Here is a 27,219-nt window from a genome sequence, read left to right as displayed (position 1 = left end):
CATTTGATTAACATTTATAAAACCGTACGTGATTCTTGGAGGGGAATTGCTGCTGAAGAATTAAATGTTGTGATTTTTGCTTATTCCCCAGATGCCTGAAATATGGAACTTGGCAGAACTCCGGAGGAACTATCTTTGTCAGCTCAGATAAGAGATGAGCCAACCTGGCTGTCAGGCTGTTGGTACAAGCAAGATTGATTATAAACCTCAGGGTCTTAAGGAGTAGATCTAAGCCCAGAATGTGGACAAGGCTCCAGAAAGCTTTGTCTGCCCCATGAAGAGAAGAATCATAGAATTGTTTGGGTTGGAAAGGACCTTTAAAGGTCATCCAGTCTCACTCCTGCCATGAGCAGGGACATCTTCACCCAGCTCAGGTTGCTCAGAGCCCCGTCCAGCCTGGCCCGGGGTGTCGGACTGTTCTCTCCTGTTCCTGTTTTCTGCTGAGAACACAGCTGCTCATCACATACCTGGATGAAACAAGTTGGGCTCTTCCAGAAGAGAACAGCCCACATCAAGGGCAGCTGCTTAGCAGAGGCTAAGCTGCCTAGAACACACTAGAAAGGCTGAAGAACTCACCTTACACCCTTCTCTTGGTGCTGTCCTCATGTCTTTATCAGCTCGCATTTTCTCAGGAAGAGATCACAGCTCTTAAAAACTTCAAGCTTTTAACTAAATCATTTGAAGATGTCCTTGTTAATTAATGTCGGTGTCTCTCACCTGTCTCCTGTTAGGAACAGCTGCCAGCAGCAGGGGCTGGAGGTTTAGAAAAGGGAGGGGAAAACAAACGCGCGGAGGAGGTTTTTGAGGTGAGGGGACAGTGGCGGTGGCTGCTCTTGGTCTCGGCATCCTGCCAAGGTCAGAGAGGGGATGCAGCGGGGTGAGGGACACCCCGACACCGCCTGGGGCGATGCGGGGGTTACCGGCTGCTGCAGGACCGAGCAGCTCCAGGGCTCCCTTGGGGGAGCCGCCGCTCTCCGGGCCGGGGGCTCTGGAGCTCCCCGTCCCCCGGCCCTGCCCGCCGCCCCTCCCGGCCCCTCCCGCCGCGGGGCCGGACTCGCCGCCGCCGCAGCCCGGATGCCGCCGCCGCTTTCCTGGCCGGTTTCCCGGCCCCGGTGCCGCCGCTTCCTCTCGGGCTGCCGGCGGGGGGAGCCGCGGGGAGGGGGCACAAGGGGCTTCTCGTCCCGCCGGGTTTTGTTGTTTTTTTTTTTTTTTTTTTTCCCGGTCGGTGCTCCAGAGGGGGAGGTGGGAAGAGCCAAAGGCGGCGGTACCCCCCGCCAGCCCCCCCTGCACTGCAGCACATGGGAAGCAAAAGTTTTCTTCCTCCTCTCTCCTCTCCGCCGGCTCCCCTGGTCCTCCGGCCCGGTTCCCCAGCTGCGCGATGGCTCTGCCGGCACCTCGGCTGCTGCCGCCGGCCGCCGGCGCTGCGCTGCGCTTCTCCGCGATGGGCAACGAGGAATAAAACGCTGCCGGAGCCTCTTCCGCTTCTCTAAGGGCTGGGAGAAAAAGGAGCGAGGGCGAGACTTGTGGTCGCAGCTTGCAGAGGGATCTGCGGGTTCGTGGAGGAAAAGGGGCTGTTGGGGAAAAATAATCAGGTGTTTTAGCAGCGCCCGGGAGGCAGCGCTACATCGTTTTGCTTCGGCCCCATCATGGGTACCGGGATGTGTTCGAGGCGGCAGAAGGGGCTCCTGCAGACCGGGTTTTGCCTGGTGACTGTGGCGTGTTTGGGCTCGGGAGTTTTCATGTACAACCACTTGCAGCAGAAGGTGCGGAACGCTGAGGCCCTGGCCCAGAAATACAAACAGCAGCAGGAAGCGCTGTCAGCCCAGCTCCAAGGTGAGTGACCCGCTCTGGGGCTGCGATCGCGTCGGCTGAACTTCCCTCTCTCCCACCATCACCTGCTGGGGGGTTTGCACAGCCCAGCAGCAAGCGGGGTGGCTTGTGGAGCCAGGTTCGGCTTTTGGCTCTAAAGAGCTCAAAGATGATGTTGTTGCTTCTTTCCTCCCCCCCTTTGCTGTCTAGAATTAGAATAGCTTTGAATCTGAATCGCTGCTCGCAGCAGCGAGAGGAACAGCGTGTGCTGGATTGGCGAGTTCAGCTGCGTCACATCTATTCCATTTCTTCTCCCTGTAGTTCCTTTTGGCCTTAAAGACTAGTCCTGGGTCATTCTAAACATGAAACAGTAAAAATGCAAACAAGACTTAGTGAGGCTGGTTGAGCAGGCTCTGAGATGCGGCTCTGTCCGGAGAGTGCATGGGGAGGCAAGGGTTCCTTTAGCAAAGTTCGTCATCATATTGTCTACCGCTCATTGCCTTTGCAAGAAAACAAACTTGTCTTCTGCTCAAGAGACTGATCTGTGACTGGAAAAGTCTTTCCAGCTTGTTTGGGGCTGGTAGGTGCTGCAGCACAGAGTTCTGTAAGAAGGGAAGAGGAGAAGGGGGAAGATTTGGCTTTTCTGAGCCCGCTGACCAGTGTGTGGTTCCTCTGGCAAGAGCTGCTGGAGCACTGAAGTCAAGAGTCATCTGAATATTCCCCCTTTCCTCCTCATTTGTCTTCCTTACATCAGTGTCACACTGTGGGGCTCCCTGCAGAGAGGTTTGGTGGGAACCCACTCTGGTAGCCAGCAGTTGCGTGTGTGATGCTGGAGGATGGGCTGGTTCTGGAGTGCCCACAGAATTAATTTTATATGGGCAAAATATTGTTTGCCTGTGGGTCTAGTGACTCAGGGTTGAGAGGTTCGTTTAATGCTTTTTCTTCGAACAAGTGGGTTTAGATGATAGTGTTTAAATCGAGAGCTCTTCCTCAGGCTAAAATCAAATATGGGCTATCCATCATGACTTCTGATGTGTCCAGTGACATTGTTTCTGTAGGCTGTATTGCTGGGGAGCTCTGCAGATCTGTGACTCAACGTATATGCCTTTTAGGGTTAAATCTCTTTTTGTGGTTCTGTGAGCACTGTTGTGATGCAAATGTGACATTGTGCACATGCTTCTTGTGCTCAGGGCTGTGTATTTCTACCTGTACACTAAGAAAGCAGAGTGTGGTGTGTGTGTTTTGTCCCTCAAGGAAGCATGCTTTAAAAAAAACCACGATCAATCTTGTGAATTCATCTGGTGTGTGTACAGGCTCACTGCTATTATTTTACGTTTTGTTTCCGTTTCTTCCTACTGTATCACGAGGCAGTCGAACAGCTCCAGCTCCTGATGTGTTGCACAGTCCCAACCACAGTGATTTCCACCTGCATCCGTGTTCCTGAGATGCACAGATCAGCAGGGCAGAAGTTGGCCCACGTTCTGTTCTGCTGTGTCAGCATCTCCTGCTTCTCTTGGAGAGAGAGGGGCTGGTTCTTCAGAGAAGATGATGGTTCCTCAGGGAATCCCAGTTTTGGGAACAGCAGGTTCAAGCAAACAACTGAGATAGGCTCATAATATTTTTTTCCACCCAAATCTGTTTGAATGGCAGAGCTGTAGCCTGTTGCTGGGGTTTCTAACCCTCTGTCAGTCCTCCCATTCCTAAAGTCAGTTGTTGCCATGGATATGTGTTTTATTTTGAGAAGACACTTACTTGTCCAATAATTTTAGCAGAGGCAAAGCTGCTTTTTGGATTTGGCTGGTGAGAAGCCTAGTGGGTGGCAGATAGGAGGGGTGTTTGTGGAAGTCTCGCTGTGCTGTGGTTTCTTGCATGTATGGTTGTTGTCCTGAAGCGTCGCTCCCTGCGGTGCTTTGGTGCTGAACACAGCAGAGTGGGGAGTCTGGGCTCCATCCCTGCCCCATGCTCACTTGTTGCATGACTTTAATTGCCGTGTCTTCTGTTTTCTGCCCTTCCAGCTCTCCAAAAGCAGGCTGTGTTATTCTGAGATAGAATTCAGGACTGTTTAACCAGGGCTTCAGGTGTCCCAGCTATCAAGTATTTCCTACCCTTCTTATACTTGAGTACAATATACGGTTAATGCTTCTGGTGGCCTCTGTAAATAAAGCTTGGAAGCGAAGGGCTGGGCCAAGAGTTGAGTGAAAGGGGAGAGGGAAGCAAGCGGAGGAGGGAGCTTGAGCAGAGCCGGAGCAGCAAATGAGCCGCCTCTGCTCCGTGAACGCAGGAGCCAGCACGCGCTCCTGGCTCTGCAACCTGGGGTGAAACGGAACCACATCGACAGAAGAAGAGGAAAACCTGGGACTGATGACAGGGCTGCATCACTCTCCCTTTATGGAGCTCTGAAACTCTCCCTGACAGATGTTTGTCTTGTGCTCTGGGGTATAGGAGTCAACCCCTTCACACGATCACCCTGTTTTCTGTGGTCTTTTGAAAATGAGTGTGTGGAAGGCCTGACCTGTTCCTCTTTCCCCAAGGCAAGGCACTGCGAGGGATTTCATGGGTTCAGCAGTTCAAGTTCTGCATTTTTAGCTCATTTGGCAGCAGGTGATGGTGCTGTAGTGTGGAGTTCTGGCTGAATTCCAGCCTGGGTTTAGACACTGACCACCCTCCATTCTCTCTGATAATTGCAAATTGTTAAAGACTTCCGGGCTTCCTGTCTTCCACAGCGCTATTTTGGTCTGCTAAGTTGTTGCTGTGTTCCACCACAAAGATGAGTGGAGAGGCCACTTCATGCAGCACTTCAATTGCTGCTTTGTGCAAAGCTGAGCTCACCTTTTCTGGTGAGCTGGAGGAATGACAGGAGAGATCACAACTTCTTGTTTTACTGATTACTGGAGGTTACGTCAGCTTAACTTATTAAAAAAGTGTCAGGACAGCCAGATTTGTGTCCTAAATTTCTGACTAAACAGCCAACGATATGGAGCTGTTTCTGAAGCCTTTTCTGCGTGGTGCTTGCATTAGGATTTGTGGTTATGGGTGTGGAATGGAAAAGCCTGGGAATTCCTGGGCATCCCTGGTAGTCCCAGCACCTGTGACTTTTCATTGCTAGTGTGAGGTTCCTGTTGCATTAAAGACTTGTCCTCTGGTGCTCAGCTAGGTAAGACTGCAAGAAAGTGAGATGCTTGTTGCAGAAACGTGGTTGCCCGGAGTTAACAAACCTTTTGGGAAGTGGCTGATGTTCTGAAGATGACAGTTTCATTGAACGAGGTTTTCAGCATGTAGTGAAGCAGCATCCCCAGCCTCTTGTGTGCTTAGCTGGGCTGGGGAAGCCCTCAGGGTGACATCTGAGTAGTCTGTTGGGAAAAGTGTTTTGAAAAATAAAGCTGTCATGAAGCAGACGCTTGGATGGCTGCAGTGATGGGCTTGCTGCTTACCAGTGTGCTCAGCAAGGGGAAAAAAAATCCTTCCAGGTTGAAAACAAATATTTCTGCTGTAATGGTTTGGAGAATATGGTTGTTTCCTCACTTCAGAGGAAATATTAAAGAAGTGGCCCAGCCCAGGGTAAGCATCTTCACCACTGGGATGCCTGCCTGTTGACTAGAGAAGGTAACAAAGAGAAGGAAGGACATGGTGTGGCTGGTAACAATAGGAATTCCTGACCCAGGACAGGAAACTTCAGGGTTTACCTCATGTTCTCCCTCTTTCTGCTTCCCTAGTTGTGTATGAGCACAGATCCCGGCTAGAACGATCCTTGCAGAAGGAGAGAGGGGAACACAAGAAGACGAAGGAAGGTGAGTCTGTGGCACGGGGTGACCAGCCAACCTTCAGCTGTCCTGGGGGAGACGGGGGTGATGTACCCAGAGCGTTTTCTGGAAGTCACCAATGCACTTGCCTGTAGAATGGGAAAGGAAGGACATTTGGGCCAATCTAGGTAGCTGGAGAGCTCTGACAGAAAATATTCCCATCTTTCTGAGGCCATCGAGTGGAGTCTCCTGCAAGCATCTGCATTCCAGCTTGTTGCGTTGCAGCCTATTGCTCAGCGAGGGGCTGATTTCCTCCTTCCCTCCCCCTCACCAAAATATAAACCAGATCCTTGTTGAAATTCCAGCTCATTAAATAGTCTTTTTCCGTCTCTAGATTTTTTAGTGTACAAGTTAGAAGCTCAGGAAGCTCTCAACAAGGAGAAGGTAGGTGTGGTTTATTCCTCAGAGTGTGTGCGTAATATTGGTAAAGATTTTTCTGGTTCTACTGCAGTCATGAGGCCAGTGCTGCTGTCTGGAAGGCGTGAAAGACTGAGCGTGTATGGTACGAGATGAACTTTGGCTGACTCCACCTTGCAAGAGTGTTGGTGCCTGAGGATTTACTTCATCTTAGGGAAAATGTTGTGCTAGAGCTATTCTGCGCTTCTCCCATGTGTGAGAACAGAGTAGACAACTTGGTTGTCAGCTCTTGGTGTGGCAGGGAGTCCTGTCCAGCAGCCTGCCAAGGGAATTGCTGTTTCATGCTACAGAAGATTTCTGGGGAAACTGAATGCAAGGCACACCGCAGGGAATATGGAGAAGAGAGGCCGTGGTGGTGGGGAAAGCATATCCATTGTTTTCAGTCTCCAGGGATTGTCAAATAATTTCCACTGGCCTGTGGGCTTCTCATTTGGCAGGGCAAAGGAGGACTCTCCAGCGGGGGTTAGGAAGAAACGCATCCCCTGGTGACAGTCTGCCCCATTCACATGAAGTTATAAGGCTGGTTTTATTCCTATCTCAGAGCATCTGCCGATGAGATGCTGGAGAAGAGGAATTGCTTTTAGCCTGCTCACCTCTGGGTGGGTGTCATCCTGTCGCAGAAGAAATCACCTCCGCGTCCGTCCAACCCCTCCAGGGATGGTGACTCCCTCACTGCCCTGGGCAGCCTGTTCCAGTGCCTGACAGCCCTTTCCGGGAAGAAATTGTTCCCAGTATCCAATTTAAACCTCCCCTGGGGGGTGTGTGTGTGAAGGGACAGTGGGAACTTGCTGGTGGTGCAGGGGCTGGGCAGGTGCTTGTGTGCATCACTCCCTGCTTTAGCTTTTCCAGGATCTAATGGCACTGTTGCATCTTTTCCTTTCCAGCAAGATTCGATGAACAGATATGGGGCCCTCAGTTCCCAGCACAAGATACTGAAGGTAAGAGAGGAGTCTGGTCTCACGTATTCACCATCTGCTGCGCTTGAAAGAATGTTTCCTGGAAGAAAAGTCTGTGTTTTCTCTTACCCGGGATGCCCAGGAGAGGCCAAGGGTTTCCTGCCAGCACACAGGATGTTGATCCGTGGTCCTTCCTGACTATTCAGGTTCATGGGAGTTTCCTATTTATTTGGTTGAGCTTTGTATCCGATTACAGCCTTCACCTATCCCTCCTTTCAATGGCAGTCTTTGTGCAGTTTATCGCACAGGAGTTCTGTTGTTCAGCATGTTCTTTTGTGGGTGTGAAAACCGGTCTATTCATTGTAGTTTGCCCTTTGGGCTAATACAATATATTCCAGTCCATGTAAGCATTTTGTAGCTTATCAGATGCTCTACCTAAAGCATATCTTGATGTTCAAGTTTGCTTTTGTTAGAGCAATGCAACTGTGGCTGGCGATGGTGGGTTTTAAGTGTTTTTAGTCAGAGCATTGGCAGTGAAATGGTAACTTAATTCTGGGTTGTAGAGAGAGGGCCGGGTTCCAGCAACCCTGAGCACCGCTGGGCTGTATTTCCTGAGCAGAGCTGCACCTCCAGCTGCCTGGCTTTTGGATTCAGACTTTGGGAAAAGGGAAATACAGTTCTGTCTCTTGGGTATTATCCAGCGCTGCGGATTCTGGGAACACTTGGCAATAGTAACGTTCCCTTTCACAGCGACTGCAGCCTGAGCAGAACGCTCTGGTTTGCTTGTCTCAAGGGGACGGCGAGAGCGCTTCGTCCTGGCTCCCTTTCTCTTGCTTCCTTTTACTGGAGGGGGGAAATAATCTATTTTTTAAACTACATTTATAGCTGCTGAAATACAGACCAGCCCTTGGGACTGCAGTTTGTTACATTGCAGTCCCCCCACCCTGAAAAAGCAGAATTCAGCCCAACTTCTAGTTAGTTATGAGACTGTGAGTAACACTTCTGTACTGGAGCACAGGCACAAGCCGCTCCCCAGCGGTACTGGCTGCCTCAGGAGGAAGGTTTTTGCCAGCAATATCGTTAGCGAGGAAGCAGATGTAATGCTGAACAGAAGCAACATGCTCTGTTAAACTGCAGGTCCTGAATATGACCAAAGACTTCCATGAAGCCATTTCAGCATATCTGGTTTCGGTGTTTCTGGTCACTGCTGTCATTCTGATCTGTCCTGAAGTCACCTGCGTCTGATCAACATCTGCAGCTGACACACCAGACTTGCTGGGGCCTTGACCTGAGCTGATGAGGACTTAAAATTCCTTGAATTGCTTAAGGGTTCCTTGTTAAAATCAGTTCTCACTTGCTAATGTTGGTGGTTTCTGAGGTGTTTAGTATCAAAATGATTTTAGGGATGTGGTTGCTCTGCCGTGCTTCCTGCCGATGGCTTGGTGACATCTGTAAGTACCTAATGTCTCTGAAAGCCAAAGCAGGAATCTTTTATTCTCTTTATTTTCCCTCCTGATCTTGTGATATGATTAATCTGACATCCTTGTCTCTCCTCTTTGTTCTGGCTCTGGGACTCCTCCGTACCAATAGCTTTTTCCTCTGCATTGCATGTATTTTTGGAGCACAGTTATTTCTCTCCCTTTAGTGGAGGATAATTGCTTCAGGGGAGAGTGCCTGGGCCACAGATGCTGTGTTTTACTGGGGATAAATGCAATCATCGATGGCATTTAGAAGTTTGGTTGTTTTTTTTTTTTTTAAAAAACATAATTTTTTTTACAGGAAGGCTGATTGAAATTGCTGCTGGAGTCCTGAGGAGCTATTGTGTGGAAGGGCCAGGGTTCACCTGTGAGCCAGTCAATCTGCATACATAATTGGTGTTGACAAACTGAGGGTGGAAGGACTCTCTAGGTTACCATGGGAACAAAAAAGGAGGTGAATTCTGGTTCAGTGGGTCTGAGCAAAAGGATGTCTCAGCATGTTTTGTTCTTGGGCTCCAGGGGAGGGGAGAAGAGAACAGCTCTTCAACCCACTTCTATCTGATGAATTCTTGGCCTGCTTTAAATAGTCTGTGGTCTCTTGAGAGTCTTGTTATTTTGGCATTTGATGCCTGTGAGCCCCGTGTTAGTGTGGGGAATGCGGGCTCTCTCTAGTCTGGATGTGTGAGAGGACAGTGTCCTTGCAAGAGGTGTCCCTCCTGTTCCAGCAGCTTGGAGGGGTGAGTGGAGAACAAACTGAGCAGAGAGAACCTGAGAGTTGAGGTGTTGGTGTGTCCTTAGTGACTGGCAATACCTGGGCACAGAAAGGCAATGGGAATTAGACCTTAGTCCTACTAAAATATGAGCTACTCTTGTAATGCAACATGCAGACTGATGCTACGTGCAGCATGTAAACTGTCCTTGCAGGTCATGTTGTTCTTCAGCATGTCTGGGATTCTGGAAGGGACCTTGGATTTGTGCAGTTTTTCCACAGGCGTTTGGTTTGATATCAGCAAATGTTATCTCCTGCATTGCTCTCGTGGAGCAGAGTGTGCAGGAAGCTGGTCAGGAGTAGGAGGAGTTCTGGGCTGTGCCCCGGAGTCTCTGTCTCTCTTTTTCAGGCATGAGTGGACCTGCCACCACATTCTGCTTCCAGTTTAGTGGCTTCCAAGGACACCTCCCAAACCACTTCACAAAGCAGAGTTTGACATTTCACATCCCTCCTGAAACACAGAACACAAAGAATATTTAATTGTATCTGGGATTTCTAGCTACCTAACTGGAGGAATGAACATCTCTTCTGCCTCCCCAAGCAACTTATTAAACAGAAGCACTTGAGTGGCACTTGGCAGCAGCTAAATTACTCTTCTTCTCCTTGTACTGACTCTTTGTTGCTGCTTTTCATATTCAGAACCAGCATGAAGATGTCAAGAAGCAGCTGCTTGACCTGCAGCTGCAGCACAACAGCTTGAAACTGGAACATCGTAAGACACTGGAGACCCATAGCCAGAAATATGCCCAGCTGCAGCAGGAGAAGGACAGCGAAGTCACAAACTTGCAGGGTGAGTGTGGTGGAGAGCTGGGAAAAGAGGCCAGAGGTGTTAGTAGCAGTTTAGTGCTGACTGTCATCTAGCCCAGACCAGCCACCTAAAAGCATCTCCCTTCTTCACTGCTCCAGTGCACACAGGACCCAACCTCAATGGCAAAGTGTCCTTTCCCAGGGATGAATGTTATAAGAAAAGATAAACCACTGTAATCAGAAATATCTGTAATCTTCAGCTGAAATCTTGCATGCAATTCAGCCTACAGCAAAGTGATTCTCCTGTTATGGGAAAATTCCCATCCTTGTCCTGGCAGGTGCAACTATATTTGCAGAGAAATCCCAGTGTATGCTGTTCTAGTGATATTTTAAGAGAGCTTCAGGATCCAAAACAAGGCTGACATTTTTTGACAAAGTCTTTTTTTTCTTGGATGATACACAACTACGTTCAAGGCGGTGAAATGTAAGTGTGTTGTGTGTCTAGTCACCGAAGCACTTAGAAGTGTGCAAAGAGCTTGAAGGGAGCCCGGCCTGGGGGCTGCGAGGCACGAACTTGCTGCTTAACCGCACGGGAATAAATGTGCCTGAGGACCGAGCTGTCCTGTGCTTGGTCTCTGTATGTGGGTTGTGGGACTTGTTTTGTTTGTTTGTACCATCCTTTCAAGAGGAGGCAGTAGGAGGGAACCTCCGTGTTGGATCTGCAATGGGTTCAGGAGACCCGACAGACCTCTCTTGTATAATAACTATTTGTCAGCCTTCTGCTTACCGCAGGTAGGGACAGTGACCGCTGCTCTCCCTGCTATTCAGCTGCAATGGGTGAGGGGAATGAAGACATGAGTATCTTATTCTGACCAGGGAGATACTACACTTACAAAAATAGCTCTGTTAAGCAAATTTCTTCTTCTCTCGCAGATACGGTCTTTAAACTCAGAGAAGAGAGCAAGCTCCTGCGGAAGGCTCACCAAGAAGTTCACTCGCAGCTCCTTAATGCCCAGGTAGTCACCAAGCGGGGTTGGTGGCCACAGGGGACTGCTGTTCCTGCCTCTTACAGAAGTGGCAGTGGTTGGTCCCAATGACTTCAGAAAATACACAAAGGTGAAGGGAATTGTTTGCCTTCAGTGGCGTGTGTTGGAGCAGACACCCACCAAGACTCCCAGCTGCTTTATCAGCGCTGTGTTTCTTCAGTCTTCACTGAGTGTCCCGTCAATGATCTTGCATCCTTCTGGCGGGTGAAAGTTTAGAGGAGTAATTTGCGTTCTAGACAACATGTTCGTTTTCCAAGGGGATTCTACCATGTCTCACAAGCCCAGCCTGCAGCAGCTGTCAGATCGGTTGCTCTGCCGGGTAGAATGAGGCACGGAGGCATCAAGGGATGTACGCGCAGCTCGCTGTGACGGGCTGCAAACAGCACAGGGGAGGCTGTGCTTTAAGGCCGGTCTAGGCATTAAGGCTGGTCTAAAGCTGCTTCTCCTCTGGGCTGACCCCCTTAACAGGCTTTTGATGGCGACACATTTTGCTAGGGCTACATCCCATGAACTGTTCTTGGCTTCCTTTTCCTTTCCTCATTCCTTTTATGTTAGCTCTGCTCAGTGGTTTGCTGCTGTGTATTCTTTTTTTATGTTAAGGTCAAGTTTCAGGGGAAAGAACTGAAATCAACAGGCCCTGCTCAGGAATTAATTTCCTGCTAAACTTCCCTTGCTGCTTGGAAGCTTTCCTATTCTGCCCTGTCCCTAATTTGGTCCATTTCCAGGTACCCTGGTAGGCATATGAAAAGCTCTCCCTCCTCACTTTCCTATAAATAACTGGACTAGGAGTGGGAAGTTTTTCCTAAATAGCTTTTTCAAGCCCTACTTTTCAGAGTTGGGGATGGAAGAAATAAGCTGCAGTAGAGGAAAAAACTGTCACATTTACTTAACAGTCCAGGAGAATAAATTTTAATTTGTGTTGCAAATAAAATGGAATTGTCAAGTAGGATTATGCCAATTATTGTCAGCCCCGCTGAGGTGAGCACATCCAGGGAGAAATCCCTTGGCAGGAAGAAAAGTTGACCTAAGGTCCATGTGTATGAGACACAGGAGGGGAGGGGGGCACAACTAACAAGACCCAGGATGCAATTCTTGCGCAAAGGCAGGAGTTACATCAATAGCTCACATGCTAAATAGCATTAGCAAAGAACTGGCATCATGGATCAGCACTTCCAGGGTAAAAGTGTGCAATAAAGTCAGAGACAAGACTGGCAAAGGGGGAATACAGAATATTTGTGAAATCGGGAGGGAAAGCTGAAGACTGGCTTGGGCTTGTGGATTATCTCCAGCCTTTCATATGTATATAAAATATATATCTGCTTTAGTGACATATTATTTGTGCTGCACAACTGGCCATAAAAGAGCGGCTGTTCTCAGCAAGGAGTTGTTCAACCCTGTTATTGTGTGAGGTTTCACTGTACCCGCCTCATCCCCTCAGGCCCAGATGGAAGAGTTCAGGCAGCTCAAGGAAGCTCTCCAGAAGATGCCAAGTTTCAAAGGAGGAGGAGGAGCTGGGAAGGGGCAGCAGCCGTTCCAGGCGCTGAAGGAGCAGCCCATGGTCCCAGCCAACAACCAGCTGCAGCTCGTGAGGCAGAAGGTGCGGTGTTCCTGGGGAGGAGGGTTAGAATCACAGAACAGTTTGGGTTGAAGGGACCTTCAAAGCCCATCCACTGCCCCCCCCAGCCATGAGCAGGGACATCTGCACCAGCTCAGGTTGCTCAGAGCCCTGTCCAGCCTGGCCTGGGATGTCTCCAGGGATGGTTCATCCACCACCTCTCTGGCCAACCTGGGCCAGGCTCTCACCACCTTCAGTGTAAAAAAAATTCCTGCAGGTTTGCAGAAATTCTGCAGGGCTTCTGTGGGTTTTCAGCATGAGGCTTTGAACTGGAGGGAACCGAGCTTGTTTCTTTAGAGTTTGCTGGTTTTGTCCTTGCAGGCTTTTCCAGTCAATCAGGAGAATCACCCTCCTGGGAACCCGCTGGCGTCACAAGTCTCTGGGGTTCAGAAGCAGGCAGACGGCCCCGTGCCGCCAGGACAGAACTCGTACGGTATGGATGGCCCGAGGCCACAGGCCAACGTGCTCCTCACCCATCCGGCCACGCGGCAGGACACCAATTCGCTGCCAGACGTTGTGGCAGCCTGGCCGGCGAGACGTGGGGATGGCCACGTCATCCGATTCACCCGCACCATGAACAGTCTACCAAATGGGAACCCAGTAAGTTCTGCGCGCTTGCTGCTTGTTTTGTGTAGCCTTTGCTTTTGGAGCTCAAAACTCTGATATCTCTAAGGACACGTATATGTGCATGACACTTCCCTGATGTGGAAGCTCTCCTGGCTGCTGGTTTCAGACTCCTGTGTGCTCTGAAAAGTGTGGTGTAGTGGCTGTGCTCAGATGAACGAGTTTAGAGTTCTTGTTCTGCTCCCTTGCTTCCTGGAATGATTGAGAGTGAGCTTATGGAAAACAAATATCTAAAAAAATGGCAATAGTTGCAGTGCGGTTAGACTAATTATAGTAACTATTGTAATGGCAACATGTGTGGTGGTTGGTTTTAGTTTGTTGGGTTTTTTTTTTTTAGAGGTGGTTTTGTTGTTCCTCTTTTCTTGGAGATTCACCTACCCAGGCAAGCTGGGGTCACATAGCCAAGAGGAAATAATTTGGATCCTGTGTGGAAGGAGAAGAACCTCTTTTATTGCAGGCCAGCTGGACAGGACTATAGACTTGTTCTGGAGCACTTCTGAAGCTGTCGTTCCTCAGTAAAGGATTTTTCTGGCCCATGAACCTGCCCACATGCTAGGGAGGTCTGCAAGTATCCGATGAGATGAGGAGCTTCTGTATGTGTGTCTTCTCTACAGGATCTAAAGATGGTGATGCGCATCCAGGTGAAAAGCAACGAGGAGCGCCAGGCTCCTGGATTGTCACCGTCTGATCTGAAACAACCCTCTGCGGCAGAAAATCCCCTGGCACCAGAGAACCACCACTCTACAGGGAGCAAACAGATGCAAATGCAAAGGTTGGTGAAACAAAACTCCTTCCGTACTGGTAGTTAAATTCCCCACAGCTTGGGACTGTTGCTCACATCAGACATCCTCAGCACAAAGGGTTCTCCAGAGCTGTGCTTGGGGTGCACAGGAGAGGAGAGTCACTTGGAAAGGGCAGAGCTTCAGAGGATGGTGTGAACCTGCCCATTCCATGCAGGTAACGATGGATAATTCCTGCAGGATGTTACTGCTGTTGCTGTAGTACCTGGGAGTCTAGTCAGGGACCAGCATCCCGTTGTACTGGATGCTCTACAGGCACAGGAGAAACTGTTTACTGGCTCAGCAGCACCCACAGAAGACCAGTTTCTTTTGCACAAGGAAGAAAATGTCTTTCTGAGGCTGCAATTCATCAAAGTCTGGCCATAATCCAAAAACTGACTCTGAAAATAGCTCTTCCTCATTTAATTTATTTATCCCCTTTGTGCGTCCAGGTCATATCTGCACAGTTTACTGGAGCAAACAAGATTTAACTTCTATTTTATCTGTACAGGAGACTTCTGGATTTCATTCTAAATTCAGCCTGATCCTACCCATTCTTCTCAGCCATTTTTTTTTGTTCACTTAACCAGTAATCTTTCCAGGTCAAAGACTGTGCTTTAAAGGGCAATGTCCTCCCCATAGTGGTTTGATAGGTAACATCTGTGTGGACATACAGAATATTCTGCCTTTCTGCAGGGAAGGACTTGTGTGGGTATAACTGAAGGTGAGGGTTGTGATGGCAGAACAGCCTTTCCTCAGCTGTGTAGAGCCTAGAGGGGATACAGCAAATACAAATATTGGATTTGTTTGGCGACTGACTTCTGATCATGGTATGTTTGGTGTGCTTTTCTTTGCCTGGATCTATCATCAAGAAATTACTGAGCAGCCGGAGGCTGTTATTTACTCTGTGCGAGATTTGTGATAAGGAGGCCATAAACCAAGTTTCTCCAGAAGGTGTCAATGCCAAAACCAACATCAAACGGCAGCAGAGTACAAAAGAGGCCGTGCATCCAGTGCCAAGAACTGTTGCTCTGGGTGGCTGAGACCAGCGGATTCCAGATGAGCCCTTGATGGCCAATTTGCATTTTGATGGCTTTATAGTGGGGAAATCTAAGCCAAAGGCTGGGTTATAATTTTTCTTACTGAAAGTTCTGTGCAGTGGTAGTTAAATTAGGAGAAACTTCTGCATGTGTCGGAGGTTTGTGGGTTTTTTTCCCCCCCCCCACCTCTGCTTGCCATTATGAAATTACATTATGAAATATCTCTTGATACGCTGAGGCAGGGGGGTTCTGTTTTGTTTGGTACCCTTGTCACAGCTGGAAAGACATAGTGAACAAAGTGAATGCCCAGATGGATGAAGAACAAGTGCCCAGTTACCCAAAGAACCTTCATTTTGATCCCAAGCCGGGGCAAGAGATACAGAACAGCAGCCCCCAGCCACCCCACCAGAAGAGAGGAGAAGAGCATCAAACAGCCCATCAGGGGGGCAAGAAGGAAAGGACAGATGATGAGGAACTCGAAATGGGTACGGTTTCCCTAATCTTATGCAGTACACAACTAATTTATTGCTAATCAAGGTGGGGAGCAAGAAAAGCTTTCTGCTTGTGTTAAAGAAAAACCTTACAGCTCTTGAAAAATTATTGTGCTTTTGTTGCCCTTGGTCATGTGTCATTCAGTAAGTGATGGACACGCTCCAACATGTGTTTATGCCCCAGCTTTGGGGACAAGGAAGCAGTTTGGGCAGCTGGAGGAGTGGAGTGTAGTGCAATTTTGCCCTGAACTCGTGCAAATGACATTGAAGGAGCATTCCTCTGAAAATATATGTACATCGTCTGCTTCAAGCTGCAGGCAGGTCGAGATGACTCTCTGCTTGGCATAGAGTTAATGCAGCTGCTCCCCAACAGTGGGAATCTTAACTGTTGATACTGACTTTTGAGAGAGTACGCTGATAACTGTCCCTTTTCTTTCCAGATGCAGGAGTGATTGAGAGAGAGGAGAATTTCCATTCTCAGAAAAAAGACACTGTGGTCCAGGAACCACTGGTAAGTTAACGCTGTCATCTGGATGCAGCCCTAGCCCTGGATAAGAATCCAGTTGTCCCATGTAAATCGGTGCTTTCCCAGAAGTTTCTATAACACACAACTCCAAACTCCTTGGTTCTGGAGGGATTCAGAGGGATAGCGAAGATGGGGTTTTGTTTTTAGAACCTCTGACATGCTTGGAGAGGTGTGGCTGAAGTGCCACAAGCCAGCACTTGCTGTGAAGACAGTAAGCCCCTTGTGTCCCAAGGGGCTGCCCTGCCTGGTGTTCATAGGAGGCTTTTCTCATCCAGATGCCAGATGATGCTGCAGATCCTGCCCAGGATCCCAATAACCAAGGTGAGGATGAGTTTGAGGAAGCTGAGCTGGAGAGACCTGACTTTGAAGAGAAGGCGGGAGATTTGGAGAAGTTCAAGGAGCCCAGCATGCAAGAAGAGTCTAAGGAAAAGCCACTCAAGGTGACTGACCTGAGGACAACCAGCTGGAGAGAGATCCCCAGCTAAGGATGAGGGGAGGCAGAGAGCTTAAGGACTCAAAGGAACACATTGTGTTTCTGGATGGATCCATAATCCCACTGCAAGGATGTGGCAGGCAGGAGAAACATCTGAGGATCGGTGGGTTGGTCAGTACCAGAACTAGTTCTGGCCGTGTGCTGGTTGAAGTCAACCCTGGCATGTGCAGCACCTGTGTGGCTAGAGAGACCTTGAGACACCAAAACCAGAGATAATAATACAGATTTAATGCTCGGGGTCTGGTCAGTGTAGCCGTCGCTGTTCTTGGGCTGGATATGCAGCAGGAATGACACGTGAGAGCTTTGCCTCCTGCTTGCAGATGGAATCCATTTGTTTTGCAAAGTGCTTCTTGCTGTCTGAAGCCAGCCTCTGCATCAGGGAAATGTTAGCTTGTTTTGACAAGCAGCTTGAGTGGTGCTTGTTTTAAAAAGGAGTGTTTTATCCGTCAGGCTCTAAAATCATGATTAATAGTGAGGCTTAAAAAAAAATAAATCCACGCCAATAAAATCAAAGAAGAAAGAGATGCTGGCACCAACAGAGCAACATCTCCTTAAGATTAGTGAAAATGTGGAAAGAATTAGTGACATAAATACCTGACTTTGAGATAGGGCTATGCTGTGTTCCCTAAAGCTTTACCCTAAATAACATGTAGGTTCTCTGCAGTCCCGGGACTTGATGCAGCAGCAGCAGCATGGAGTCTGGGTTGCCTCTTTGTCTCTCTGCCACCCCTGGTGACCCATCTGTAGCCCAGTCTTCCAGACATTGGGCTCTAATGCAAGAGAGCTGGATCCCTGGCAGGGAATGGAGGTGGTCTAGGATGCTGTCAACAGTCTCTGACTTTTTCTCTATTTTTCAGGATGCCGGCAGACCTGCCAAGCCCAGGGAAGACCCAATAGATGACTACCAAGACGATCAGGAGCAAGAAATTGTACGACACCAAGGTTCTTCCTCTTTCTCTCTCTGGTGTGGTGGTTACCTGGGTGTGTTGGTAGCAGGGAGATAAGTAGGACTTGGCTTTTAGGAAACCAGATGTGAGTGTCTTGGGTCCAGCCTGTGTCTGGGGAGAACTATAGAGGGGTCATCGGGTTCCAGGCAGCAGGTCGAACAAAAGTATGGGTGGTAGAAGAATATGACGTCCCACTCCTGAGACGAGCGGTGGGAGGTGGTGGATTGGTTGGGTCACAGTTGCCAGGAGGCAACTGCTCCTCTATTTGGCTGAAAACTGGGATTATTGCTGCATCTCAGAGCCCCAGGGCTACCGTAGTCAGTGACAAGTTGGCATTCCTCTAGGAGAAAGATTGGAGGCCACCGAAGATTGAGACCCTGAGTACTAGAGACCATCACTCTGGTGCCTTCTGGCTCACATAGAGAAATGAAGGATTCTTTTCCAGTCTTGTTCATCCTCTCCTTGCCCTCTGTGAGAGGCTGCTGCTGTCTTTTTCTGCAGTTTCAACGTGATTACTGACTAGCTGAGGGTCTGGGCTGCCTGCTGGGAATGAACACAGCTATACTCAGAAGCAGCATGGTTTGCTGCTTGTTTAGGATCTCCTTTTCCAGGCCTTGCTGATTTTCTTTTTCTCCTTCCTGGCTGTTCCCTCTGCACCCAGGAGGATCATGGAGGTGAGGTGGATGACAACGATGACCTGGAAGTTGTCCAACACCACAAGGACCACGCAGGCGTGCAGGGCAATGGCAAGAAGGAGGACTACTACTGAAAGATGCTGAAGGAGAACGGAATACGCGAGGAATGAGGGGATGGGAACTCCTCCTGGGAACTGGCTCCTGGTTAAACACTGCCCAGAACAAAGGCAGGAGGAGACAACCGTCCTCACAGGCGCTGAGCACGGTGTTTGCAGATGTGCGTTATATCTATGTGTGTGGGGCCGTTGCTGCCTCTGCGGTAAACAGCATGGAAGTGCTCTCAGACTATAGGAATGATTTTTATCCTGCTGCTTCTCTTAGAAGCATTTTTTGATTTATGGTGTTCTTTACCTTCTGGTTTTCCCTATCCCCTCCCAAGCTGGAGAGTTTTTCTTCTTTTTTTTTTTTTTTTTCTTTTTAACCCCCTGGGCAGCAGAGGGGTGCCTGAACTGATCCCTGGGCTTGCTCAACTGATTGCTAGTACAAAGGAATCTGTCTTCATAAAATATTTTGCTCAGTAGTGTTCAAAACATCCTTTGCTCCCATCAGAGTCAGGTGGAGAGGAAGTTGCCCTGCTGTTTGTTGGGAGTAATGCAAGGGTGATGGCCAACCCTGAGCACCAGCAGAAACAACCGTGTGCGTATGAACGGCTGGATCCTCTCTCTGGTGCAGAGACCTTTCCCAGTGATGCAGAGTAACCCACTAAGGAGCTCACTACAAAACTAAATGAGGTTTAAGATATCCGAAATGACTTGAAGTGGTTAATGCTGCGTTAGTGCTTTATATTACCAACCTTGCTGTGTGATGCGATCCATCTCGGCCTCCACCGTCTGTTATAAATAGATCATTCTGAATAGATTAGCTGGAGCTGCAGTTATCGGTTCAGATGCATCCTGATCAAAAATGCCTCCGATTCTCAGCTAGGCTGGTGAGTTGTTGTCATTTCACTGTTTAGCACAGGATCGATGACAAACACAGTCTGTGGCATGAGCTTCAAACCTGTGTGCCCAAGCTGCCCCCATGAGATATGTAGTTACAGCATTTTGTTTGCTGAATTTCGTTCACTCCTCTTCCTTCTCTGATTCTCTCAGGCTGTGACTGTCAGAGTGCTCGAGTTCAGACCTTACTGGAAATGATTCAAGTGCTGGAAATAGAACCCGAGTGGGGGTGAGGCTGCATGCTGATTCAGAGAGGCTGCAGGAGCTGAATTAGGAGGCAAGTTCTCTGCTTTTGCATGTCTAGGATGAGTAATCCTCAAAGTTATGACTTGGAGGGAACTGTAGCAACTCAGCCCTAAATGTAAAGCTCCCTGTGAGCAGAATGCTTTAGCAACCATATGTTGTGTGCTGCCCTTAGCTGAGAGCTGAGCATCTCTGCTTGGGATTGTCTGCCCTGGCTGTGTCCAAGACTCAAATTAGCAGAATGTTGCATAAATCGTTAGTTGCGGGTGCTTAGTGCTTCCTCATCTGGCCTATAGCAAGTTGCCTCCATTTTAATACTGGTTCACTGTTGCCTCTAACTGGAGATGAAACAGGAGGCAATAAACCCAGTGGAGTAGAACCAGAAAAGCAGAAAACCCGAGGTGTTGGGGCTGTCTGAAAGCCTGTAAAGCGATATATGGGATGTTACTGGTTTTGATATGCTTTGCTTAAAGCAAATAGTGTTTTGCCCGAGCAGTGAACTGCTGAAGCGATGTACATGGCAAGTCCAGGCTGAGCTTTATTGCAGACTGGGGCACAGAAGAAGCTTTTCAGAAACAGCTGGATTACTAAGAGAGCAAACAATGAGACAAAGTGTGTGTATGAAGGCAGTGCTGGCAGACTGACCAAGCCAAAGCATGTGGTTTTTGCTTGTCTCTTGCATAAATAATTGTCTTTTGCTTAGAGACATGGTGCAAGGCCAAAGGACATGGTGCTGAGTAAGATGTAGTTAACCTGTAGTGCTGTTACAGATTTTTTTTTGATGGGTTGCTCTTTATTTTCCTTTGGACTCCAGCAAGATGATGTTGATTAATTTCTGTAAACAAATATATTTCCAGGGTTCATAAGATGTCAAAGTATTAAGTGGTTTGGCTACATCTTTAGCCAGATGATGAGAATTAATAGCACATTCTCTGCCCTTACAAATAAAGGCATGGATGAAATCTTTGTTTAATGAAACCTACTTCTCTGTAATCCACTTCTTACTTGGAAGCCTGTTTAGGATTATTAGGCTCATTCATTTACATGGGATTTTTCAGGGGTTAAAATGTAACAATCTAATAGGAGTTTAATGAGATGTTTTCTCTCAGACATGTGAAGTAGTTGCATATACTGCAGATGTGAACTGTCCGCATATCCCCAAACCATCTCCTGCCCACCCACGTTTCTCAGAAAGGGCTGTCGGATCTTCAGTTTTCCATCCTGGCTGGAACTTCCACAGGTAAGTTCGCCTCGGCCACCCAGAAGTGCCTTCAGCAGCACAGCACCTCCCGTTCTGTGATACTCAAGTGTTTTCCAAGGAGAGCAGCCATTACTACAACTCTAGCATCCTTTTCTATGCTGATCCTGGGTTTTTTCATTGATTCCTATTGATACTGCTTGTTACCAAAAGAGAGTTCTGGCAACTTTCTGCCTCTCCCCGACATTAAATTGGGTTAAAAACTAGATGGGGAAATAGCTTATGAAATAATACATATTGTGAAATTATGTTTAAAGATGTCCTTAAGAAACCATATACATAAAAGGCAAGTCTTTCAGACAGGAAAAGGTGTCCTGGTATGAGACCATTTGCTCATGTTGCTGTTCAATGCATTAGAAAAACAAAACTGTTTAAACAAGTTCCATGTTGCTGCAAATTCTACTTTGTATATATGTGGGTTATACCTTCAATGAAGTCCAAGGTGTATGATTTGGGTTTGTTTTTTTGTTTAGGTTATGAAATAAAAATAGGCTTCAGAATCTTATTTTTGTTATATATTAAACTTACATAAGACAATAAATACTTTTAAACAAACTTATGTGGTAAGCTGTAGATCTTGTATTTCCAAATACATAACATAGTAAAGAAAAACTACACCAATGTATTTGGGCATGCTTCTGGGGTTTTTTAACCATGTAACATGACAATTGTTCTACTTTACAAGTTGAATGTAAACAAATGCTTACGTTCTGCTACCAAAACTGGAGCAGCACACTCGGTAAAACCTTATCTAAACACAAAGAAACCCCAATTTTTGTGTGGAATGAAGTCTGCAGCTCAGAAAAGGCAGGAGTTAAAGCCTTTTCTTTCATTTTAACTGTTCGAAGCATCCTCAAACGAGGTCGAGGACGCGGCCGCCCCCGCAGCGCAGGCACGGGGGGGGGTCGGGGCCGCCCGCTGCTGCTCGGCCGTGGGTTCGCGTCCTGCGTGCGGCGGGTGCTCCGCAGCCCAGCGAGAGTTAACGGCGGAGCCGCCTCTCCATTGGCGGCCGGCGGAGCGGCTGCGGTGCCCGCGTTTATAACCGCCGGCCGGGACGCCGCAGCCCCTCCGCCGGCACCGCGGGCTCGGCTCCATGCCGCGGCGGCCGGCATGCCCAGCCTGCTGCCGCCCTTCCTCGCCCTGCTCTGCTTCGGGCCGCCGGCGCCCGCCCTGAGGGCTCCGCGCCGGGTCGAGCCGGGGGCCGAGGCGGCGGCGGCGGCGGAGGAGCCGTGGTGCCCGTACAAGGTGGCGGCGGAGGGCGCGGCGAACGGGCGGCTCTGCTTCCGCACGCCGGCCCGCGGCTTCCAGTGCGCGGCTCGCTCCTGCCGCGCCCACCGCTCCCCGGGCGGCGCGTTCGTGGCCAACGTCCTGCGCAACGGCAGCGTGCTGCTGCAGTGGGGGCCGCCGCGCCCCTCCGCCGGCCTCCGCGGGTTCGCGCTCAACTGCTCCTGGGACGGCACCTACACGCGTTTCCCCTGTGACAGCGTGGAGCTGGGCGCCGCCTGTCGCGACTACCTGCTGCCCGAGGCGCACGGCAGCGTCCGCTACCGCCTGTGCCTGCAGCCGCGCTACGCGCCGCCGCGCCCCGCGCCGCCCGCGCAGTGCGTGGAGTTCCGCGTGGAACCGGCCGCCATGCGGGACATCGTCGTCGCCATGACGGCCGTGGGGGGCTCCATCTGCGTCATGCTCGTCTTCATCTGCCTCCTGGTCGCCTACATCACCGAGAACCTCATGAGCCCGGCCCTCGCCGCTCCGCGCCGCGCTTAAGCTCCCGCGCTGCCCGGGCGGGGAGGATGCTCCGGCCGCCGGCCCGGGATGCAGCGGCTGCTGGCAGCGCCGGTTCTCTCGCCAAACCGCTTCTTGCAGCACCCGGCACCGTCTTTCTGGCTCTTTCAGGGGAGAGGTTTTCGCTTTTTCAGGTTTTCCAAACTGTTCTGGCAGCGGTTCAGCCTCGTTTGAAGCGTTGAGTGTTTTGGGTTTGCCTTTCCCAAACTTCCCAGGATTTTTTTTTTTCCCCTCAGTATTTGGAGCTCTGCCTCCTAGGGTGGCTTCTCAGCGTGAGCCATACGTGGTTACTGAACTCATGGGATCTCTAGTGGATTAAAAGTAAATAATGGCAAAGGTCCACAAGTGCCAGAAAAATGTCTGTTTTTAAATGCAAGCGACCGATCTCACAGCGGCCTGTTTGAGAAGATTCTCCAGAACACCCGTATTTTAAGCCTATGCCTAAATCCTCTTGCTCTTAGACGATGCTTGAATTTTTTCCTGAGGGGGAATGTTGTTTAAAGGCTGGGAGAACGGACCAGTGGAACCACAAGAGCCATAGCTAAGTGTGTGTTGATCCAAAGCCCACCTAAATCTCCTGACTTAAGTGGGTTTTGTATCGTGCCTTATGCCATTCGCAGATTCCGGGACCCAGATTGGCCGCTGTCCAAAACAACAGGGGTTTCCTGGTCCACTTGAGTGACCATCAGCATCCTACGCCGGTTAAACTTGCTTTTTTCTCCCTTTAGAACTGTCTTATCGGTAGTTTCCACAAAGAGCAATGCTATAGGGACAAACTTAGTTTGAAAATTCCCTTTTGTTGTGCAAGTATGAACTGATCCTTAATTAAAAAATAAGTACAATGTAAATGAGCACCACCACTGCCCTCTGAAATCTCATCCTTTAGGAATGCTGTGTGCAGCTACACGAAGGGAAATGCATCTTAAACACAGTTCACTAATGTTGTAGCCGAGTGTTTTGAGCATAGGAACACTCCTCGTAACTGCTCACTCAATGCTGTAGTAAGTCAGGTTTTAGCCATATTCCAGTATTAATTCTATTGTGCCTTAGTGCTGCACATTTGTTTCATTTATATTGGTGTATCCGTCCTGTAGTCCTCATAGACAACTGTATCTCCCCTGGTGTTTTTGTCTCTGAAACTAGTGGTTGTTGCTTTGTTTGTTCAGTTGGTTTTTGTTTTTTTAAACAAATTTAGGTTGATCCTTACTTGAACTTTAGTATAGACACAAAATAGAGTCAGTTACCACCTGAGAGATATTTACTTAATGAGCTAGTTCTTATTTAGTGTTGTTTGTATGTAGTTGACTGCTGTAACAGAAAAATCACTTTCTATCACTTAAACTGAGCACCTAAAGCAAAAGTAGGGGAACAGCCCTACTGCAAAGCGGTATCGTTATTAAGATATGTCAGTGTCATTTGTGATCTGTTTGTGTAAATGTTTATCACTGACGAATGACCCGGATGTTTTTCTTCGTAGAAGTAGTTTGTGAAGTATAAACTTGTTAGTAGAGGGTAAATATAGAAAGTATATTGAATCCTTAATAAAATATAGCATTTGTACCAATCATAATCCCCTCAATTATCTGAGAGTGGCTGAGAAACCGAAGGTCTGTATTTCATCAGGCAGAAATACCTTTTATTCTTGCTGTGTTTTCTTTCTCATGTGCAGCTGACTCTAAATTTAAGTGTTCTCTTTTGATCAACTCACCTATGTACCTGATTTCAGCGGCCTGACAATATCTAGCACCGCAGCAACAGAAAGATGGTGTCATTCATTGCTACTGAAGGACAATGTCATAATTTTTCTTTTTTGTAATCCCTAAGGAGATTGACTGCTCGAAGAAAAGGCAACCAGTTTTTAAGAACAGTAAGACAAATTGTATCTAGTGGTTTAGTTCGGTGAATTTAAACACGGAGGAAATTTGGGTCAAAGGTCTTTTCAGGGTTTCACGTCAGTATTTCCTGTAGCCAGTTCTGCACAGGACTGTTGAGTGGCGCTGATTTTGTACATCTCTGTCAGCTTCTGTCAACCAGTGTTACTGTTTTGTTCTTCATCTCGTCGTGAATTGCCAGATGTGAAAATTAAATGTATAAATAATGAGCCTTGTACCACTTTGGCATTGACCTTAATAAATTAAGAGAATAATGAAAAGAAATTAAAATGTCACAAATATTTCATGGTTCGAGATCTTGTTTGACTCAAAGTGAGCAAATCTGCCTGGTGACTGGTCATAATGATATTAATGGGAAAATGAAAAGAGATGTATTCTCTCAATGCTTGATTTTTGTTTACTAGAGGTTTAGATGATAGGATCACGGGGTAATTCAGGTCGGAAAGGATCTCTGGAGGTCATCCCGTTCAAGCTCCTGTTCAGAGCAGTCAGCTGTGAGATCTCAGCGGGTTCCTCCGGGCTGTACCCAGTGTTGCCTTGAAAACCCCTGGGGACAGAGAGTGCACGACCTCTCTGGACAAGCTGTTCTGCTGCCTGAACATGCTCATCGTGCCGTCCATAATGGTAAGAAAAAAAACCAAAAAGGCTTGGGCTTATCAAACAGGAGGTCACAGCACCTGGTACGAGGAGCTCGTGATCTACAAGTCCAACAGGAGGGGGAAAAGAGGCACAATATTCAGATCACTTCAGCCTTTCAGGTATAGGAAGCCAGCTGTGAAATTTTGTATGAAAACTCACCGAGCCAAAACTATTAATTCTGATAGCCAAGTGTCTTTGGTTTTGAATATAAATGATCCCTATTTGACCTTTGAATGAGCTGCCCTGAGCTCCTAAATACATCTTTGTCTACCAATTCAAGCAATTTTGTGTGCAGCCAGCACTGTTCATTGCGGTAACGCTGATGTAAGTCTGAGGAAATGGAACACCCAATTTAATTTACAGTTTTGTATGTGACGATCTTCAATAAGACACCTCTGTGGGTATTGATTGGATACAGTTACCTGCTAAAGCAGCACCTAGGAGATACTCTAGAGATGTTATTTGTAGTCATCTCACATCTTCATGCCTCTGTCTCTCTGGATTGCATTGCAACAGCGTGCTGGGCAGAGAGCAAAATATGTAGAACAAAAATGTCAATCCCAATGGAGGAAATTCTGTAGTTCTCTAAAGGACTATTTTGATCACTTTGACTCCCCCAAGCCGTTGTGAGACTGCACAGTTAAAGAAACATTTATCCACTATTTGCAGCAATTCCCAAAACATGTGAAGCACCTTGTGGAGTTACAATCAATCCTGGCCTGTCCAGGCAGCAATAAAGAAGAGGCAGTACGCTGATTTATAACTGCCCAGAAGCTGGCTGTTGTCTACCTAATGCTTTGGGAAAAAGTGGAAATAGCTTCTAAAGCAACTATACATTCTCTGTATTACTAGACAAGTACCTGGGAATTAACCATACGGTACATGGTCCTGTGTTTATCTGGTCATTTCCAGGACAAATATCAAGCCATACCCATTTCTGCAGGAGTTAAAATGAAGAGTGATATGCTTGTTAACCAGCTTTTTAGATTTTTTTCCTTGCCCTGTGCTAAATGTGAGGAAAATAACTGCTTAAATGTGAGCAGCTCAAACTCAGCCTGACCCCAGCTTTGAATCTTCTGGAGGCAACAGTGTGTACCTCAGGCAAAGAATCTCTCTTAATGCCATTACAACATTTTTTGTGGAAGATAAAAGGAAAGGCTGCTTGGCTTTATTTGGAGGTGCAAGTGAAAGCTGGTATTTTGCTTCCATGGAGACCTGGAGTTGTAGTCTTAAAAGACAGCAAATCACTGCTCTATTTCACCGGCACGTTCCAAAAAAAAGGTGAGGAAGAGTGAGCTGGAAGGAGAAAAAGTGGCAGATAACAGTCAACTGTGTCACATTCCTGTTAAAGGCTTAGGAATTATAGCAGCAATGCTTTAAGTGCAAGGAAAGGCCTGCAAGTTCTGGGACTGATGTGTAATTATCATGGGTCTCTGTGTCCCAGATTTCTGCTCTGTTGAAATGAAAGTTTTCCTGGGATAAACGCAGCAGGAGATGGTTATTTTGGTTCTTGCTTTTGGAATATATATGTCATAAATTCTTCTGCCCTCGGTAATCTCACATTTGCAAGCTTTGTGTTTTGAGTTGTTAATTCCAGCATACAGTAATATTAGACGTATATCTGGAGCCTTCAACTTTGGAGCAAGGTTTCTGGAAATGATTTTATGAAATAATAGTGGGCATTTTAAGGAAAAGCTCATTTGTAAATGTCCTACCAGATATTCTTTTCTTATAAAGATTTTTCCCTTTTCTGGTCGAAAAAGCAGGGATTTTTCCAATTTTTTTCCATTTTTTCCTTTTCTCTGACCTTTCCTCCCTGGCCCAGCTCAGTTGACACACTGCAATATTTGGCTGCCACCTAGTGCTGAGAAATAAAACTAGCCAGAAGACTGCTTTTCAGGGAAAAAATGATATCTTGAACCACATTCTTCTGAAAACAAATAGTGGAGTATGTGGCTTCCATTGCCAGTCAAATTATAAGGGTGTCAAGTGTGGAAATAGGGCATATTTGGGAAGAAGATGGGAAGACCCAAGACCCTACATTGTAAATTTGAAGTAATTTCTTTCCGGATGTTGGAAAATTGCCTGTATATTAAATAAGATAGAGTTGTCTGTCAGCTATAGGGATGTGAAGCTGGGGGTGATTACAGTGTCTCACCTGTTGTGATCACAGCAAATTATTACATTTCTGTCTCTCTGTTTGGCACATGTAGATGAAACCTAGGAGCACATGCATATGTGTACATGTGCCCAAGACTCTTCATAACTATCATTACTAAATAGAGAAGCTGC

The 27,219-nt window shown here is 47.8% G+C and overlaps 2 protein-coding genes across 4 annotated transcripts; both read left to right on the top strand.

The window, feature by feature from the left end:
• Window positions 1–1,192: 1,192 nt before the first annotated feature.
• LOC135997543 (Golgi integral membrane protein 4-like) lies at window positions 1,193–21,097 on the top strand. Of its 3 annotated transcripts, XR_010607454.1 has the most exons (15): window positions 1,193–1,833; window positions 5,523–5,597; window positions 5,944–5,993; window positions 6,911–6,964; window positions 9,809–9,959; window positions 10,850–10,932; window positions 12,401–12,559; window positions 12,899–13,177; window positions 13,816–13,973; window positions 15,297–15,505; window positions 15,952–16,022; window positions 16,313–16,477; window positions 17,388–17,459; window positions 18,139–19,100; window positions 19,264–21,097. XR_010607454.1 is itself a non-coding variant. In XM_065650198.1 (14 exons), exons 1-14 carry the CDS (start codon window positions 1,647–1,649, stop codon window positions 18,244–18,246), a joined length of 1,821 nt encoding a protein of 606 aa, XP_065506270.1. In that variant the 5' UTR covers window positions 1,193–1,646; the 3' UTR covers window positions 18,247–21,097. The 3 variants fall into 3 exon arrangements, 2 of the variants coding, with proteins under 2 accessions (XP_065506270.1, XP_065506271.1); XM_065650198.1 differs by having other exon boundaries at window positions 18,139–21,097; XM_065650199.1 differs by lacking the exon at window positions 19,264–21,097 and having other exon boundaries at window positions 17,388–17,472; window positions 18,139–18,242.
• A 624-nt stretch (window positions 21,098–21,721) lies between these two features.
• FNDC10 (fibronectin type III domain containing 10) lies at window positions 21,722–24,492 on the top strand. The gene has a single exon (XM_065650094.1). It carries the CDS (start codon window positions 21,722–21,724, stop codon window positions 22,376–22,378), a length of 657 nt encoding a protein of 218 aa, XP_065506166.1. The 3' UTR covers window positions 22,379–24,492.
• The last annotated feature ends 2,727 nt before the right edge of the window (window positions 24,493–27,219 follow it).

This window comes from Caloenas nicobarica, chromosome 22 (genome assembly GCF_036013445.1).
Source record: "Caloenas nicobarica isolate bCalNic1 chromosome 22, bCalNic1.hap1, whole genome shotgun sequence".
Taxonomy (NCBI): domain Eukaryota; kingdom Metazoa; phylum Chordata; class Aves; order Columbiformes; family Columbidae; genus Caloenas; species Caloenas nicobarica.
Note: the sequence above shows the minus strand (reverse complement) of the source record. Positions and strands in the feature narration are given on the sequence as shown.